This window comes from Ips typographus, unplaced genomic scaffold, assembly GCF_016097725.1.
Source record: "Ips typographus isolate SLU unplaced genomic scaffold, UJ_Ityp_2.0 IpsContig34, whole genome shotgun sequence".
Lineage (NCBI taxonomy): Eukaryota > Metazoa > Arthropoda > Insecta > Coleoptera > Curculionidae > Ips > Ips typographus.
The window spans coordinates 92,559-110,634 of NW_028098573.1; the positions used below are offsets into that span (position 1 = coordinate 92,559).

At 35.8% G+C, this 18,076-nt stretch overlaps 1 protein-coding gene across 1 annotated transcript in view; it reads left to right on the forward strand.

Annotated features, from left to right (window-relative positions):
* The window catches only part of LOC145739659 (ATP-dependent translocase ABCB1-like), an 80,453-nt gene that overhangs the window by 19,150 nt on the left and 43,227 nt on the right, over positions 1–18,076 (forward strand). Inside the window, exons 3-10 of the mRNA XM_081994970.1 lie at positions 12,198–12,494; positions 14,690–14,790; positions 14,844–15,015; positions 15,685–15,832; positions 15,888–16,060; positions 16,516–16,737; positions 16,786–16,911; positions 16,975–17,125. Of these exons, the coding sequence (XP_081851096.1) occupies positions 12,198–12,494; positions 14,690–14,790; positions 14,844–15,015; positions 15,685–15,832; positions 15,888–16,060; positions 16,516–16,737; positions 16,786–16,911; positions 16,975–17,125 (1,390 nt within the window). The remainder of the gene's footprint in view (positions 1–12,197; positions 12,495–14,689; positions 14,791–14,843; positions 15,016–15,684; positions 15,833–15,887; positions 16,061–16,515; positions 16,738–16,785; positions 16,912–16,974; positions 17,126–18,076) is intronic.

Here is an 18,076-nt window from a genome sequence, read left to right on the forward strand (position 1 = left end):
GTTTATATTTCAATAATATACAGGGTGTCTTAGAAATAAGTACCGTAAATTTAGGGATAAACTGAGCTGGCCCAAATATGAAAAAAGTTAAAATATACGTGGATCCGAAAACTCTTCGTTTTCGAGATATAGAGAGTCAAACACTCTAAAAAATAAAAAATACAAAACTATAAACTTCTGCAAAACCGTCTCATCAATTTAACTCAAACTTTGTGGGTAGTGAAGGTTGTTTATTTTCAATAATTTTATATATTTTTTAAATACATTTATTTGTTTTATTCTATTTATTCTTTATTTATTAATACAAGTATTTTTGAGACACCCTGTATTTTTATATTTTATTAGGAAAATAAGTGTGTTTGTGTCATTTCATACAAATTTTTATTGAACAAATAGTTTTATAAAATGATGAGTCAATAGAGCCCGTTTATGTGCCTGATTTTATGTACAATTGTAACTGGATTATATACATTTAAAAATAAAACAAAAACCTACGATGTTTTCAATTTGTCAATGATGTTGAGAATTACTTTATTTTACTAGTACTATTAGGTCTACTAGTTTTTATTAGGTTAGGTTAGGTATTATTGTAACTCGTATGGGGTGTTTCAACCACGGAGTATAGCACTCATAACAAAAATAATTGTAAAGTAGGCGTCGTGACATAAGATATGACAATGTAATAGAAAAGTTTGACCCTTACACTTTGACTCTTGCCATATACGCCCCACAAAAAAGACGCCAACAGTGACAATTATACCTTCACTATAACACATGCAGGTATTAAAAACAAATAAAAAAAAACTAATTATGATCTAAACGAAATACTCGTAAATCGTAATATCTAATCTACAAAATCGTGCAGGGTTAACTTGCGTATTTCCAAATATCAAAAATGTAAATGCTAGAAAGTCGCTGTTATATTCTTTAACAAAACCAATTCAACCATTTTGTCAGATATATTCAGAGCAACCAAACTAAGAACTAAGCCTAAAAACGTTAAAACAAAAGCATACCCACAAGACGTGAGAAAAAGAAATAAATAATACGATATGACTCTTATTCTTTCTAGACAATTTTTATATAGGCTTTGCCAATTTTTCGGCGGTTTCCAACGACTTCGGCTTCTTATACGTCGGCTTACATCAAAGAACACCGTCCTGGCCCTGTCTGGATCTAATGTAAACAGACATCACGCGTGAAAATAGAAAACGCTGAGCCTTGCAACAAGCTCCTGGTCAAAGAAGGCAATGTTGCCAATACGAACGTACTTAACCACCAACTGAATTATCTTTCAAAAATGTTTTTTTTTTACGATACATCCATAAAAAAATAAGAGTCGGGCTTTCCAAGAATGTGATAGCTACATGTATCCTACTTAGAGAAAAATCCTTACTATTTTCATCACCGCTCATTTAATTCACCTTACGTCCCTTAAAAGGGTCGGTCTTAAAAGTCGGCCTTTCAAAGGTCTCTCCAGAATGTAATAGATATATGTACACTAAGTCCTTTTAGTGAAAAAAACCCCCAGCAACGGTCGATGTTCAACCCTTAAAAAATGTTTAAACAAAATACTTGGTTTATTTTTCTTACCATTTCCCATTTGATTAACCCTCACTCCCTTAAAGTACCCGGCCTTTCTGAGTTTTTGACAGGATATTATTCCTATATCTACAATTAGTCGATTTAGTGAAGAAAACCCCCAGCAACGGTCCATTTTCAACCCTTAAAAACAATTTAAATTGTAAAATGTTTCTACTTTTTCCACCACCTTGCATTTAATTAACCCTCACTCCCTTAAAGTACCCGGCCTTTCTGAGTTTTTGACAGGATATTATTCCTGTATCTACCCTTAGTCGATTTAGTGAAAAAAACCCCCAGCAACGGTTGATGTTCAACCCTTAAAAAATGTTTAAACAAAATACTTGGTTTATTTTTCTTACCATTTCCCATTTGATTAACCCTCACTCCCTTAAAGTACCCGGCTTTTCTGAGTTTTTGACAGGATATTATTCCTATATCTACCCTTAGTCGATTTAGTGAAAAAAACCCCCAGCAACGGTCCATTTTCAACCCTTAAAAAATGTTTAAACAAAATACTTGGTTTATTTTTCTTAATATTTCCCATTTGATTAACCCTCACTCCCTTAAAGTACCCGGCCTTTCTGAGTTTTTGACAGGATATTATTCCTGTATCTACCCTTAGTCGATTTAGTGAAAAAAACCCCCAGCAACGGTTGATGTTCAACCCTTAAAAAATGTTTAAACAAAATACTTGGTTTATTTTTCTTACCATTTCCCATTTGATTAACCCTCACTCCCTTAAAGTACCCGGCTTTTCTGAGTTTTTGACAGGATATTATTCCTATATCTACCCTTAGTCGATTTAGTGAAAAAAACCCCCAGCAACGGTCCATTTTCAACCCTTAAAACAATTTAAATTGTAAAATGTTTCTACTTTTTCCACCACCTTGCATTTAATTAACCCTCACTCCCTTAAAGTACCCGGCCTTTCTGAGTTTTTGACAGGATATTATTCCTATATCTACCCTTAGTCGATTTAGTGAAAAAAACCCCCAGCAACGGTCCATTTTCAACCCTTAAAACAATTTAAATTGTAAAATGTTTCTACTTTTTCCACCACCTTGCATTTAATTAACCCTCACTTCCTTAAAGTACCCGGCCTTTCTGAGTTTTTGACAGGATAATATTCCTATATCTACCCTTAGTCGAATTAGTGAAAAAAACCCCCAGCAACGGTCCATTTTCAACCCTTAAAAAATGTTTAAACAAAATACTTGGTTTATTTTTCTTAATATTTCCCATTTGATTAACCCTCACTCCCTTAAAGTACCCGGCCTTTCTGAGTTTTTGACAGAATAATATTCCTATATCTACCCTTAGTCGATTTAGTGAAAAAAACCCCCAGCAACGGTCCATTTTCAACCCTTAAAACAATTTAAATTGTAAAATGTTTCTACTTTTTCCACCACCTTGCATTTAATTAACCCTCACTCCCTTAAAGTACCCGGCCTTTCTGAGTTTTTGACAGGATATTATTCCTGTATCTACCCTTAGTCGATTTAGTGAAAAAAACCCCCAGCAACGGTCCATTTTCAACCCTTAAAACAATTTAAATTGTAAAATGTTTCAACTTTTCCCACCACCTCGCATTTAATTAACCCTCACTTCCTTAAAGTACCCGGCCTTTCTGAGTTTTTGACAGGATAATATTCCTATATCTACCCTTAGTCGATTTAGTGAAAAAAACCCCCAGCAACGGTCCATTTTCAACCCTTAAAACAATTTAAATTGTAAAAGGTTTCTACTTTTTCCACCACCTTGCATTTAATTAACCCTCACTCCCTTAAAGTACCCGGCCTTTCTGAGTTTTTGACAGGATATTATTCCTGTATCTACCCTTAGTCGATTTAGTGAAAAAAAACCCCCAGCAACGGTCGATGTTCAACCCTTAAAAAATGTTTAAACAAAATACTTGGTTTATTTTTCTTACCATTTCCCATTTCATTAACACTTAATCCTAGAGTGATGCACAATAATTACTTAGTAATTACTATAATAAATTTTTAATTATTTAACTGTGTTTTATATTTCTACAGTAGTTATAGCAAGAGCAGGCTAGACGGGAGAACAAACGGTAGAAAGCGTAAAGTGAAAACGCGCGAACACTGGTGGAAAAACGAACTGCCGATTTCGTTGCCGAGAATCGTTGCTAACATGTCTCCGGTAGTAGGTACCGAGTTTATAATACAGATCCTAATTTTTTTAATATGTACATAAAGTTAACCTAATCGAACATCTTGATTACTTCTTTTTTTTTTAAATGCTGCAGTGTTTTTAAAATGCTTACTGTTAGTATACCTACCTATACAGGGTATTCCATGACGAAAGACATACGATCGATATACGAAAAACTACCGATAGGTAAGTTTTGAAAATTTGGTAACATAGTAAAGTCAGCATGCTCAATCCAACTAAAACATTTTCAACCTTATAACATTACCGGTTATACCGGAAGTACCAACTGACATATTTTAAATGGAACACCCTGTATATTATTATATTTTTGAATACTCCTATCGCTTTAAAATATTTTTTGTCTATCATAACCTATAATTACCTGCAACGGTTTTCGAGATACTGACATTTTCAAAATTAAAAATGTTACCAAAAGACTGATTTTACTATGGAATCCAATTTTCAAAACTTTCCTATCGGTAGTTTTTCTTATATAGATCGATGTCTTTAACAAATGTCTGACGGCTGTCCAAGGGCTGTTCTCTACAGATTCTGTTACCTCGGGTAGTACTTTATTCGTACTGAAATTTGGAAGGTGTTAGTATGTGTAGATTTTGATATATTAGCATTTAAATATTTATCGACCGATATAAACAATGTGTTATAACAAATGTCTGACGGCTGTCCAAGGGCTGATCTCTACAGATTCTGTTACCTCGGGTAGTACTTTATTAGTACTGAAATTTGGAAGGTATATGTAGATTTTGAGATATTAGCATTTGAATATTTATCGAGCGATATAATCAACGTGTTATAACAAATGTCTGACGGCTGTCCAAGGGCTGTTCTCTACAGATTCTGTTACCTCGGGTAGTACTTTATTCGTACTGAAATTTGGAAGGTGTTAGTATGTGTAGATTTTGATATATTAGCATTTAAATATTTATCGACCGATATAAACAATGTGTTATAACAAATGTCTGACGGCTGTCCAAGGGCTGATCTCTACAGATTCTGTTACCTCGGGTAGTACTTTATTAGTACTGAAATTTGGAAGGTATATGTAGATTTTGAGATATTAGCATTTGAATATTTATCGAGCGATATAATCAACGTGTTATAACAAATGTCTGACGGCTGTCCAAGGGCTGTTCTCTACAGATTCTGTTACCTCGGGTAGTACTTTATTCGTACTGAAATTTGGAAGGTGTTAGTATGTGTAGATTTTGATATATTAGCATTTAAATATTTATCGACCGATATAAACAATGTGTTATAACAAATGTCTGACGGCTGTCCAAGGGCTGATCTCTACAGATTCTGTTACCTCGGGTAGTACTTTATTAGTACTGAAATTTGGAAGGTATATGTAGATTTTGAGATATTAGCATTTGAATATTTATCGAGCGATATAATCAACGTGTTATAACAAATGTCTGACGGCTGTCCAAGGGCTGTTCTCTACAGATTCTGTTACCTCGGGTAGTACTTTATTAGTACTGAAATTTGGAAGGTGTTAGTATGTGTAGATTTTGAGATATTAGCATTTGAATATTTATCGACCGATATAAGCAATGTGTTATAACAAATGTCTGACGGCTGTCCAAGGGCTGATCTCTACAGATTCTGTTACCTCGGGTAGTACTTTATTAGTACTGAAATTTGGAAGGTGTTAGTATGTGTAGATTTTGAGATATTAGCATTTGAATATTTATCGACCGATATAAGCAATGTGTTATAACAAATGTCTGACGGCTGTCCAAGGGCTGATCTCTACAGATTCTGTTACCTCGGGTAGTACTTTATTAGTACTGAAATTTGGAAGGTGTTAGTATGTGTAGATTTTGAGATATTAGCATTTAAATATTTATCGACCGATATAAACAATGTGTTATAACAAATGTCTGACGGCTGTCCAAGGGCTGTTTTCTACAGATTCTGTTACCTCGGGTAGTACTTTATTAGTACTGAAATTTGGAAGGTGTTAGTATGTGTAGATTTTGAGATATTAGCATTTGAATATTTATCGACCGATATAAGCAATGTGTTATAACAAATGTCTGACGGCTGTCCAAGTGCTGATCTCTACAGATTCTGTTACCTCGGGTAGTACTTTATTAGTACTGAAATTTGGAAGGTGTTAGTATGTGTAGATTTTGAGATATTAGCATTTGAATATTTATCATTAATAGCATTCGAATATTATAAATATATTATATAACAAGTGGTCTGACAAGACGTTTTTTCAGTTGTTAATGACAAAACATTTAGTTATGATAAACATAACTAATCCTCTGACGCAATTAGTTGATGATTTAAAAAATACCCGACGCCACTGGTCATTCGGGTGTTTCCGCCAAATTGGCTGCTAGAAATTGGCTGCTAAGTTCACATCAGTTCATCATAGATAATGGAAACGAGTTTAAAAATTCAGTTGTGACCGAACTCTTCGAGTTACACAAAATCAAAATCCATTTCATTGAACCATACCACACTCAGTCAAATGGACAAATAAAAAGGTTTCATAGTGCTATTATCAAACATATCCGTTTACTTAACACTAAAGGTTTTGCTAAAACACCTGTTACAATGAAAACGCTTTACGCTATTTTAGCATATAATCATTCAATACATTCTTCAACGCAACTAAAACCTATCGACATTGTAAATGGGCATATGTTGTAATGACGACCCATTTAAGCTTGAATTAGATAAAATTCTAAAAATCAATTACATTAATGACCATAAGGAGAAAACAAAATTATTGTATTAAAAATTGAATTCAGATCTCATGAATAATAAACAAAAACTCATTGAGAAAAGGAATGAAAAACGGGACGAGACTAATATTTTTCAACCTGATCAAAAGGTTAACATTATGCAACACATAAGACAACAAAGTGCTAATTTCTAAGCCTGTTAAATTAACTGCAACCAACCCTGCAAGAAAGGTAATTTCTACCGAACGACAACCAAAGGTTCACATGGATACCTGTGTGACCTCTGCAAAAAACATACTCATTCGACTAATTCTTGTATTTCAATTTCAGAACTGGAATTCTCAGATTTGAAGAAAAAATTGCCATCAATAACTTGATAACAATCCTGGAATTCCACTAAAACTAGGATCAGCAAGATTAGAAAAATATTCTTACAAACTCATACATTTTTACGATTTAAATCCAATCATTAAAGAAATTAATAAACTTAAAAATTAATCACTAATACTTCAACAACTTGTAAAAACAAAATAAAGATTTTCAATTTGAGATCTAAAAATTCTTAAATTTGCCGAAAATAGAGTCGACACAAAACTTTCTGAAATTTTGCCTCAACCTCAAAACCAAACGAGGACTAATCAATTCACTGGGATCGATTTTTAAATCAATTGCAGGTAACTTAGATTATACAGATGGTGAACGATATTGTCACGTTTAGGGGGGTGGCGTAGGAAGAGAAACAAGATCGTAGCTTAAGTATGTCTTCTTTATTAGGCAGTGAACACTGACCAAGAGGGGGTGTGTGGGTGTGTACGTCTAGTGGTAGGTGCGTAAGCCCTTCTGAAGTGTCGCCAAGCCGTCCAAGTGTAACGAGCCGTCCGGGCACTAGAAAGTTCGGACTGTCGCTCGTGACCTCCCTCTGGGGATGACCCCAGAGTTCGGTCCTCTTCGATGGCTTGAGACGCTGATTAAATACCCACATCGTGACCCCAATTTGCCGATCTTGCTGATTCAGACAGTGCACTAGGGGAGACCGGGGCCCGACTAGGTGACGGAACTTAGTGAAATTTATGTTATTCGTGACATCTCCCCCTTCCAACAAGTGTTCGCCCCGAACACTAAAAGTCCATGTTTACAAAATCAACTCACTTATTTTCTATTCTTATTTTCTAATGCAGGTGGGGGAGTACTTTATTTAAACCAACCTATCATCAAATATTACTTCTTAAACTAACACATGTTACTTATCTTCTAGAAAAGGGGTGGAAAAACTTTATTGAACAAATATCTTAACTACTTCTCGATTTTTAAACGTTGCCATGTTTGCATACCCAAAAAACACTTATTCCTTTCGTTGGGTCACCTTTCAAACTTGTTGTTGCGTCCATCTTCTTGCCTTCTCATTTAAGCGTAAATTGTCCCCTGCATCGGGCACCATCTTCTAGTACCTTCTCTCGGCACTACATTGTCTAAGCGGAAATCCATCGCTTAGCTTCGACATCTTTGGTCCATTGCGTGCTCTCTTTTTAGCACACGTTGCTTTGGACTACTATACATCATTTCTAAGCCCATCTGGAGAACCTTCTTCAGCCCGTCATTTAAGGGACTCTGGGTGCACGCGGCTGTAGAACCGACGGTGCGGAACCCATCCGAAGATGCTGGTTTCTCCTAGGCTTGCTCCTCTTCTTCTCGCTTCTATAATCAGGTCAATTTGTCGATGGACGCAACGAGGTAATTAGGTGGCCCCTAAAGTCAACAATTAATTAGCAAACAAGCCCGACTCCAATAACATAAACAGACATAACATGTATTAGCATCTGACCTTATTATAAACAAAACACCTGATACTTGCGCGATTTTGCTACCTCAGCAAAGAACCTAGGTCGGGAATGGCGTCACTGGTCTAGAAAAAATTGTTATTTCATTAACTATACATACACTTATTTTATCTACTCCTAGCATGGTAATCATTCATTACATAGCTCATTTTGAGTTACGTAATGAGCGATTTTACCGCACTAGTGCGATAATAATCGATTTTATCGCACTAGTGCGATAAAACAACTTTAAATGAAAATTTCTGCTGTAATTGTTTATTGAATTTAAACATAACTTTGATACATTTTTTTCATATTTCTCCTTTGACTTGGCAGGCAACAAGCCAAATACCACGTTTGCGGCAGCTTCTTCAATATCTGACGGAAGTTCTTCAGACATGTTCATAACGAAATGCACTTTTACAAATTTGTGACTGACACTGTTAAATTGTCGCTTAAGTGATATGTGGAAACAAATGGCCACCATAGCAACAACACCAAAACAGTACAGCGTAGATGACAAGATTTAAGGGTAACAAATAACTACCCGTAGCAAGCATATACGAGACGTTCCTAAATAGTTCACATTGCACAAAATATGAATTTTTTTCTTACTTTACGCTGCTTCTGATGGTCGTAGATAAAATGTTGTACATCACCCGTGGGGTATGGCAAATTAACGTACTCGTGTGATCACCACAACTCGGTCTACGACCTCGTCGTGGCAACACTCCCACTCGTGACTATAAAAATGCTCATACCCCACTAGTAATGTAAATAACTATTACGAAACCTAGTCATCAAAAAATTTAGTTTTATCTTACCCAATACTATACAAACTAATATGTGATCCTATACACTAAAATGTTTAGGGCAACCTACAGGCCGTTCTTGATATTGCCCTACTCAGTTCAAGCAACTGCGGACCTGCAGGCTGGTCCTTCAAAACTCGCTTGATTCTTCTGGGGTGGGCATTGTTGTGTCGTCTTCCTGATCTCTCTTTCTTTCTCTCTCTTTGTCTCTCTTCTGGTCTTTGCCTCTCTTCTTTCTTCTCTGTTATTCCTTCATCTTTTTCCCGTGACTTAATTGGCTTCAATTGGCGAGGGTGTGTCTATCAATATGAAGATTAATAGACGGGGATTGAACGGGGCGCCTCCACCATGTCACGTTTAGGGGGGTGGCGTAGGAAGAGAAACAAGATCGTAGCTTAAGTATGTCTTCTTTATTAGGCAGTGAACACTGACCAAGAGGGGGTGTGTAGGTGTGTACGTCTAGTGGTAGGTGCGTAAGCCCTTCTGAAGTGTCGCCAAGCCGTCCAAGTGTAACGAGCCGTCCGGGCACTAGAAAGTTCGGACTGTCGCTCGTGACCTCCCTCTGGGGATGACCCCAGAGTTCGGTCCTCTTCGATGGCTTGAGACGCTGATTAAATACCCACATCGTGACCCCAATTTGCCGATCTTGCTGATTCAGACAGTGCACTAGGGGAGACCGGGGCCCGACTAGGTAACGGAACTTAGTGCAATTTATGTTATTCGTGACAATATCATTGGATTAATGGTAAACGACGACGAGGAAGGTCTCCGACGCGCTGGGTGGATCCAACCAAAGAAATCATTGGTCACGGTCTGCAAGACCCTTCTCTTGCAGCTCAGGACGAGCAGGATGGAGAAATACGATCCGAGCAATAGAAACATGATGTCACCATGCTCTCCCGAGAGCAAAAAGGCAAAAGAGAGTGAACGATATGATAAATTGATTAACCAAGTTCAAACAAATCAAATTAAATTATCAAAAACAATACGTACGCAAAATTGTCTAACCGTAGCTTTAATATATAAATTTAACGAAACGGTTCAGCAGATAAGGCATAACGAGAAATTATGGTAAATACGACTTCAACGTCCTCAACGAGAATATGATAACCGACGTTGCTAACCAACTGATAAACATGTTTGAAATATTCACATCAATTTTGCAAGACATAGAAAACTCTATGTCATTTTCTATGCTACAACAAATGCATCATCCGTCTATAATTAACACAGCTGATTTATATGACCAATTGTTCAAAAGAAAGCAGTTCTTGAAGAAGGATGAATTTCCTTTGAAATTAAATAAGAATACTATGCATTTATTTATTAAATACTAACCTATTGATAATATAATAAAAAACCAATGGTACTTTGCATATTCAAACAACCCCTGCAAATAAATATATCCTGAGCATTTCTTTTGCGCAAATCTGGACATCAAACCTTTAAAGGCAAACAATCCCTGTGAAATCCGGCAGCTGGAAATAAAAGATACTTCAAATTGCCAAAAAAATGCCAATCAATCTATATGGCACAATGATTACACGATTAGAAAACTCTAACCAATGGATTATAACGATACCTAATGAAAAAACGTTCAAATTGAAATGCAATTCACAAAATGAAGTTCAACGACTTATCATGGGAACTTACTTGTTAGAAGTACCATCAGTTCATCAAAAGGCACAGTAACCAACATCAAGTTTTTTATTAACCAAACTCAATCTATTTTGTTTCCTGACCTGGTCAACAAACCATCTAATCAACACAAAGTGCCCAAAAACTTCATGAAAATTCAACTCACCGAAGACATGAATCTTGATGACCTAAAATCAATAAAAACTCAAATGTTGAATAATAAGCCGTTTCTATCTACAGAAACAATATCATATGTACCCAGTGCATGGACCATCGCCTGTACCTGCCTTATGATCTTAGTGGTAGCCTACCTCATTTATAAGAAGATGGAACGATCTCGTTTGCCAAAAAGCAGAAGTAAACCAGCGGACAAAGAAGCTAAGGATCGTTTTAAAATAGAGCTAGCTGATGTCCAACTACCTCGCTAACCCTCGTCGTTGGATCTCAGGGGGGAAGAATTACCGCTCAGTGTACGCTAGCCTTAACGAAGATCCCCTCCACAGTCAGTGCGGATATTGGTCATTTCAATAATTTTTCTAGTTAGTCGATAAAATTTATTAATCTAGTTAAGACATATTCTTTAACTGTATTTTTTGGTATTATTAAAGTCTTTTAAAAAGAAGTCTTCTGGTGCGTGACAGTTATTTCATGTCAAACGTCAGAAATACCACAACCATACTCATATGAAGTAATAAAATGTCGTTTATCGAATTTACCGTCAATTACATATTTTTAAGTAAGTTTTTTGTTTTTAAATAAGGTCGTTGCTTGATAAAACTAATTTTGACGCTTATTACGTTTATGACATCCGAGTCAGGTATGTCAAACTTCAAAACTGTCAAAATCATATGAAGTAAGAAATGCCGCATTCGTTTTCACGCTCCATGGTGCGAGCTGAGCGGTTTTGACGTCACAACAATGTAATTTGGAAATTGGTCAAATTATGGTTTTGCCAAAAAATACATCATCGTGACGTCAAAAACGCTCTGCACGCTCCATGGAGCTTGAAATTATTAAATTTACCGTCAGTTACATATTTTCAGTAAGTTTGTTATTTTATAGCATTTTGGCTCAATTCTGACAGTTAAAACTTTATGACAGACCATTAAATGTCATAAGTCAAATGTCAAAAAACTTACTCATAGACAGACTACAAAAACACGTTTTTACAACTTTTTATTTATGTTTTTCGCCAAACAATTTCTTTCATGCATGTTTTTTATATGTTGTATTTTTGAGTAGTCATATGGTCCCATATAACTAAATTACGCATTTCACTGCAAGCTTATTAGAAGAAAATCAAAAAGTTTTGTTTTGTTTGTATGTTAAATTCATAGAAAATTGTTCTGCTCTAAGACAACATCTAACCATGGTATTTTCATTGTTTTTGTTGATGTCAACCCTGATTTTTATTTTTTTCTGTTGATTTATTCACTTGTTTTTTTTTTCAGTACAAATTCGCCTCTTCACTAGACAAGTTACTGATCATCGTTGGAGTAATTGGATCAGCCATATGCGGCCTATCCCAGCCCTACTTAATGATCCTTTTCGGAGATGCTTCTGGGGTTTTCCTGGCTTATTCCACATCCCTAAATCAGAATCTCACTTCAGAAGAACATCAGGAAGAAGTGAGAAGACTATACGAAGGAACGCGATACTTTGCTCTAATGACTGGAGTGACAACGATCGTCATCATTGTATGCAGCTACGTTTCCTGTTTCTGTCTCACTCAAAGCTCCTTAAGACAGGTTTGTTGTGTTTTTTTAGGCTATCAGGCAGCTATTTGATACCGTTTTTCTCCCTTATTGTATCTAATTTTGTAGAGTTTTTACAGGTTGTTGAATAGGATATTTAATGAGGATTTCAAAAAATGTGCTTAAAACTGTAATTTTCTCACTCCAAATCGATTTTTCATTACAGGCTATTTTGTACCTGACCGTCCTTTACAGACACCGCTTTTCTTTTTGACTCTACCATATTTTGTAGTGTTTTTTCCGGTTATTGTATAGCAAACTTAACGACAATTTCAAAAATGTTCTTAAAACAATCATTTTTTAAAGTTCTTAAAACCAATTTTTTACCAGGTGGGTTTGAGAAGCAATTTTGTCTCTGACTATCTTTTCAAATTGTTTCTGGTAGTTTAAATTTTGACACCGCTTTTCTTTCTGACTGTACTAATTTTTTGTAGTGTTTTTTCAAGTTATTGAATAGGAAATTTAATGGGAATTTAAAAAATGATTTTAAAACTGTAATTTTTTTACTTCCAGGACATTTTACACGCGATTTTATTTTTTTATCCCTGACTGTCCTTTCAAACTCTGTTTCTAGTAGTTCAAATATTGACCACGCCTTTCTCTCTGACTGTATCCAGTTTTGTAGTGTTTTCTTAGGTTATTTGATAGGAAATTTAATCAGGATTTCATTCTCTTTCCGAGTGGGTTTGACAAGCGATTTTGTCTCTGACTGTCCTCTTAAACTGTTGTTTAATATTTCAGTTTTTTATTTTTTTATGGCCAAATGGTGTATCTTGCGAAAAAAGTCTAAATATGATCAGGTTGCGGTTTATTGAAATATATTTTTGGTAAAAATTTTAAGTCGCCAGGTGAAGTAGTTTTCGAGATACACTGAAATGTACAACAAATATTAATCAACTTTGACGCTCTCTACCGGCCAATCGGTAATACTTAGCGATGCAAAATTAGGTCTAAAACAAACAGTCAAACGTCATTTGCCAACATTTGGTTCATAGAGCTACCAAATGCCATTTTCACTGAATTACAATCATTTATATGTTTTGAAGTTTGATAGCTTTTTTACATTTTGTACAATTACCACCTTTGTGACATACCAAATTACGCCTGAAATAAACAGTCCCACATTATAATTGTAAAAATATTACTCATAACTCAATTACTTAATTTTTTTAGTAATAATGTATTTTTATAACTTTATGGATCGTATTTTGCCAATTGCCAAGTTCATAACAGACCAAACTCTGTCTCGAATAATCAGTCAAATGACAGAATTGTTAAAATTTGACTCATAAAGCTGCAAAATGCCATTTTTACTGAATTTTTTTGTAGTTTTGGAACTTTATGGATCATATGTTGACAGTTTAGGACAGGCTAAATTACGTTTGAAACAAAAGGCTAATTTTCTCGATCAAACTTTTTGGAGTGGTTAAGTGTAAGTCGTGACACACATTTACAGTAGTTAACTTTTCTGACGTCATAGTTAACTCTGTCATCTGTCAACGTAAAGCATCAATAAAAAGTGGTTTGCATTATTTGAAATTTGGTTTGCTTACTAACAGAACAGCAACAGCTACTAACAGAAAAGTTTTTATATTTTGTAGCTAATTACAATTTTAGAAAATAAATCAGCAAGTCACAAAATAACAAAAAATAAAACTCTTGGCTAGGGTACTTCTCAAAAATTAAACTCATCATCTACAAAAAAAAAGATCACACAAATAGGTAATTATTGAAATCTTAATTTTAATTAGGAAGGGTTTATACATGTTTTTAACTGTTAAGCTATTTCAGCTGCTTCATATGTATTGTAAAAATTTCGCCATTTACGAAAACTGAACACTGCATTACGAATTTAAATTATTAATAATACTAACCCTCCTCCAAGCCAGTTCGGTCGTCTGGTTAAGTTTGACATTATGGTTTAGACCATAAGTCAAGGAAAATTCAGTAGTTAAGTTTAATCTCAACCTGGTTTTAATGGTTTAGTCGAGGAAATTCGCCTAAAAACACCCAAATTTGACGTCTACTGGTTTTTCACCCTATTGTCTGGCGTCAGACGGTTTTTAGGTTGACTTTTAATTTTTTTTTATAAAAAATTATAAATTTATGGCAAATTCTTTACGGTTAAATTTAACTGTAATTAATCTATGAGACTGTGATTACAACAAAATTTTGATTTATTTTTACAGGCCTTCAAAATGAGGAAACTCTTCTTGGAAAAAGTTCTCAACCAGGACATCGAATGGTACGACACGAACCAAACAGGTGACTTTGCCAGCATTATAACCGAGTAAGTACTTTCCACCACTCCAAAAACCACTTCTCCACCTCCAAAAATTCTAGTAACATCCCCAAAGTGGAGGACGGATTGGGGGAGAAGGTTGGTATGGTGGTTTTCTTAGGCAGCACTTTCATTTCCGGCATTATTTTGGCTCTGATCAAAGGCTGGAAGCTGGCTTTAGTCTGTCTGGCGTCTCTCCCTTTGCAAACCTTAGTCATGGGAGTGATAGCTTGGGTAAGACCCCATTTACTCGATTTCTAGCTTCGACACCGCTTTTTTCTGACTGTACCAAATTTTGTAGTGTTTTTCAGGTTATTGGATAGGAAATTTTAGTGAGGATTGCAAAAATGTGCTTAAAACTGTAATTTTTTACTCCAACTGGGTTTACAAGCGATTTTGTCCTTTTTTTCAATTTTTGCGACGGAGAAGTTACATGGAACATAATACGTCAGTTACATTGTGACGTCATATGTTTATTAATCACAAAAGCAGATTGATACTTTTTCGTCAACGTCAATAATTACATGATTATTTTTCACTATAACAATAAACAAAATAACAACCATAATTGTATACTGTCCTAGCCCCACTAGCTAGTTGCCCTATAAACTAAAAGCTATGCAAAATAAATCTGAAATGACTGTCTTTTGATGGAACAAACACAAAGTCCTGTCTGTCACACAGCTTTTGAGTTGTGTTTCGCTTTCGTTAAACCGGGTTAAAAAATGTGACAACATGACGTCAGCGTACATCGCAAAAGTAAGTTCGTGAAACCCGATACGTCGCAAAAATTTGGCTCTTGACTGTTCTTTCATACTGTGTTTCTGGCAGTTCAAATTTTGACACAAAACTGAACTTTTACCCGTCCTACAACTCTAATTTCTACTATTTTATGAATAAAAGTGTTCAGCAAAGTATTGCAAACAAGAAATGGCAGCCTACAACACCGCTGGGGCTGTGGCAGAAGAGGTGTTAAGCTCTATAAGAACTGTGGTGGCGTTTGACGGTCAGGAGAAAGAAGCCAACAGATATGAGAAGTTTGTTGCTGAAGGTTTGTTGCTTCTGCTATTCCATTGCTCATATCTGGCTCAAAACAAACATTTCAGCAAAGAGTAACAACATTAAAAGATGCCTGTTCAATGCTTTGAATCAAGGGTTTTTGTGGTTTTTGGCCTACGCCTGCTACGCCCTAGCCTTTTGGTATGGAGTGGGTTTGATCATCGAAGAACGAGCTTTCCCAGAAAACCAACGAGTTTATACTCCAGGCAACATGATGGGTGTAAGCAGTTTGTTGAAACTTCCAGAGCTACTTAGAAACTCTTATAGATATTGCTAGAACGTTCCAGATTATCCTATAATATTCCAGAACTTTCTAGAGGACTTAAAAACTTTCTAGAATTTTTAGGAAGCTCCTAGAAACTTCCAGGACATTCTTGAACAATATAGAACCTAAGAAAAGGGTTATAAAACCTTTCGGAAGACTTAAGAATCTTCTAGAACCGTCCAGAACAATCTGGAACTTTTTCGAACTTTTTGAAACATTTTGGAAAATATTCAAATGTTCAAGAACTTTCCAAAAATCCTTGGGATTTTCTAGATTCTTGTTTGTTCCATGCATCAATTTAAATTTGTGCGGGATATAAACGTTTAAATTGGGTTCTCTGATGATTGAACTGGTTTAAGAATCAATGCGCACGAAACTAAAACAACGTTGACATACCGAATCACGTTTAGGTATTTTTCTCCACCCTGATTGCCATATGGAACTTTGGCAACATCGGACCCTACCTGGAGATCTTCGGTATGTCCACCGGAGCAGCTTTCAAGGTATTCCAGGTTCTGGACAGCAAGTGCGTAATGTGCCAGCGCAAAACCCAAGGAAGACATCCAGATTTTATGTCCGACATTATCTTCAAAGCGGTTAGCTTCAAATACCCGTCTAGACCAGACGTCCAGGTAAGTTTTGACAGCTTCACACGGTCCACCAAATTAAAGTAAGGTTAGGTTTTGAAGAACGTTAACCTGCGCATCAATTTCGGAGAAACAGTGGCTTTGGTGGGTCATTCTGGTTCTGGCAAGTCAACAATGGTTCAGTTGTTGCAACGGTTTTACGATCCCACCTTTGGTTCTGTAAGTTTTATTTTACTACCACTTTTGTCCAGAATGGTTGTTTTAACTGGGTTTATGGGTTAGGTCACAGTGGATGGAGTAAATTTGAAAGACATCGACTTGAGTTACCTGCGCAAAAACGTAGGAGTGGTCAGCCAGGAACCGTCACTGTTTGCCACCACCATCGCTGAGAATATTCGTTACGGAAAATTGGATGCTAGCATGGAAGAGATTGGTAAGACGGTGATTTTCTTGGGTTTTTGGGAAAATTGTACCGGGTGTTCATATTGCTCAGCAACGTAAATTAGTTGGATTTCTTGATAGAATAAAGAAAATAATCGATTTCTTACGTTGAAGTAGTTTGCGGACAGTTATAACCCTGATTTTCACGTAGCTCAAGGTATCAACGATATTCCCGGTACTTTATCCTCTAACAAGCCACAGTAACTGTACCGAGGGTTTGCATTCGAATACTGAAAACAATTGATTACTAGCGTTAAAGTACTTTTATGTACGACAAAACACATCGGCAACTTTGGCAAGTAAATAACTACTGTACTTACCGTTCAGCTGAACGGAAAGTAACATACAGGATTAAAGAAAATTTGTTAGAATATTTTTATTTATTAGGATGATTTTGTTGAAGTCGTACAAAAATAGTGTAAGCATCACGAACAGTACTAGCTTTACTGATCTCAGACAAATTACAGCTCCAAACTTTGTCATCGATCAGTAAAGTCTAACTTACTGTTCTTGATACTTAATATACTATTTGGTACACTTTTTGCCATGATTTTCGCGTAACACAACCCTCCAAGTTACTTCGCGTGGAAACAAGAAAACGTGACTGTTCCGGATTTTCAAACTGCTCACCAAGATAGTAAATTAGTTGGATCCTGCCGTGAGTTTCGGGAAATAATCGATTATAAGCGTTAAAGTACTTTGTGGAACAAATGTGACCCTAATTTTCACTTAACTCAAAGTATCAACAACCTTCTCAGCTACTTTGGTTGAAAAAAAGCGAATAAAAAAAAAACGAGGCTGTACCGACAGTTAAAATTGCTCACCAAGATAGTAAATTAGTTGGATTTATACGTAGAATAGAGAAAATAATCGATTCATAGGGTTAAAGTACTTTGCGGAAAAGTTGGACCCCGATTTTCGCGTAAAACAACCTTACTAGCTA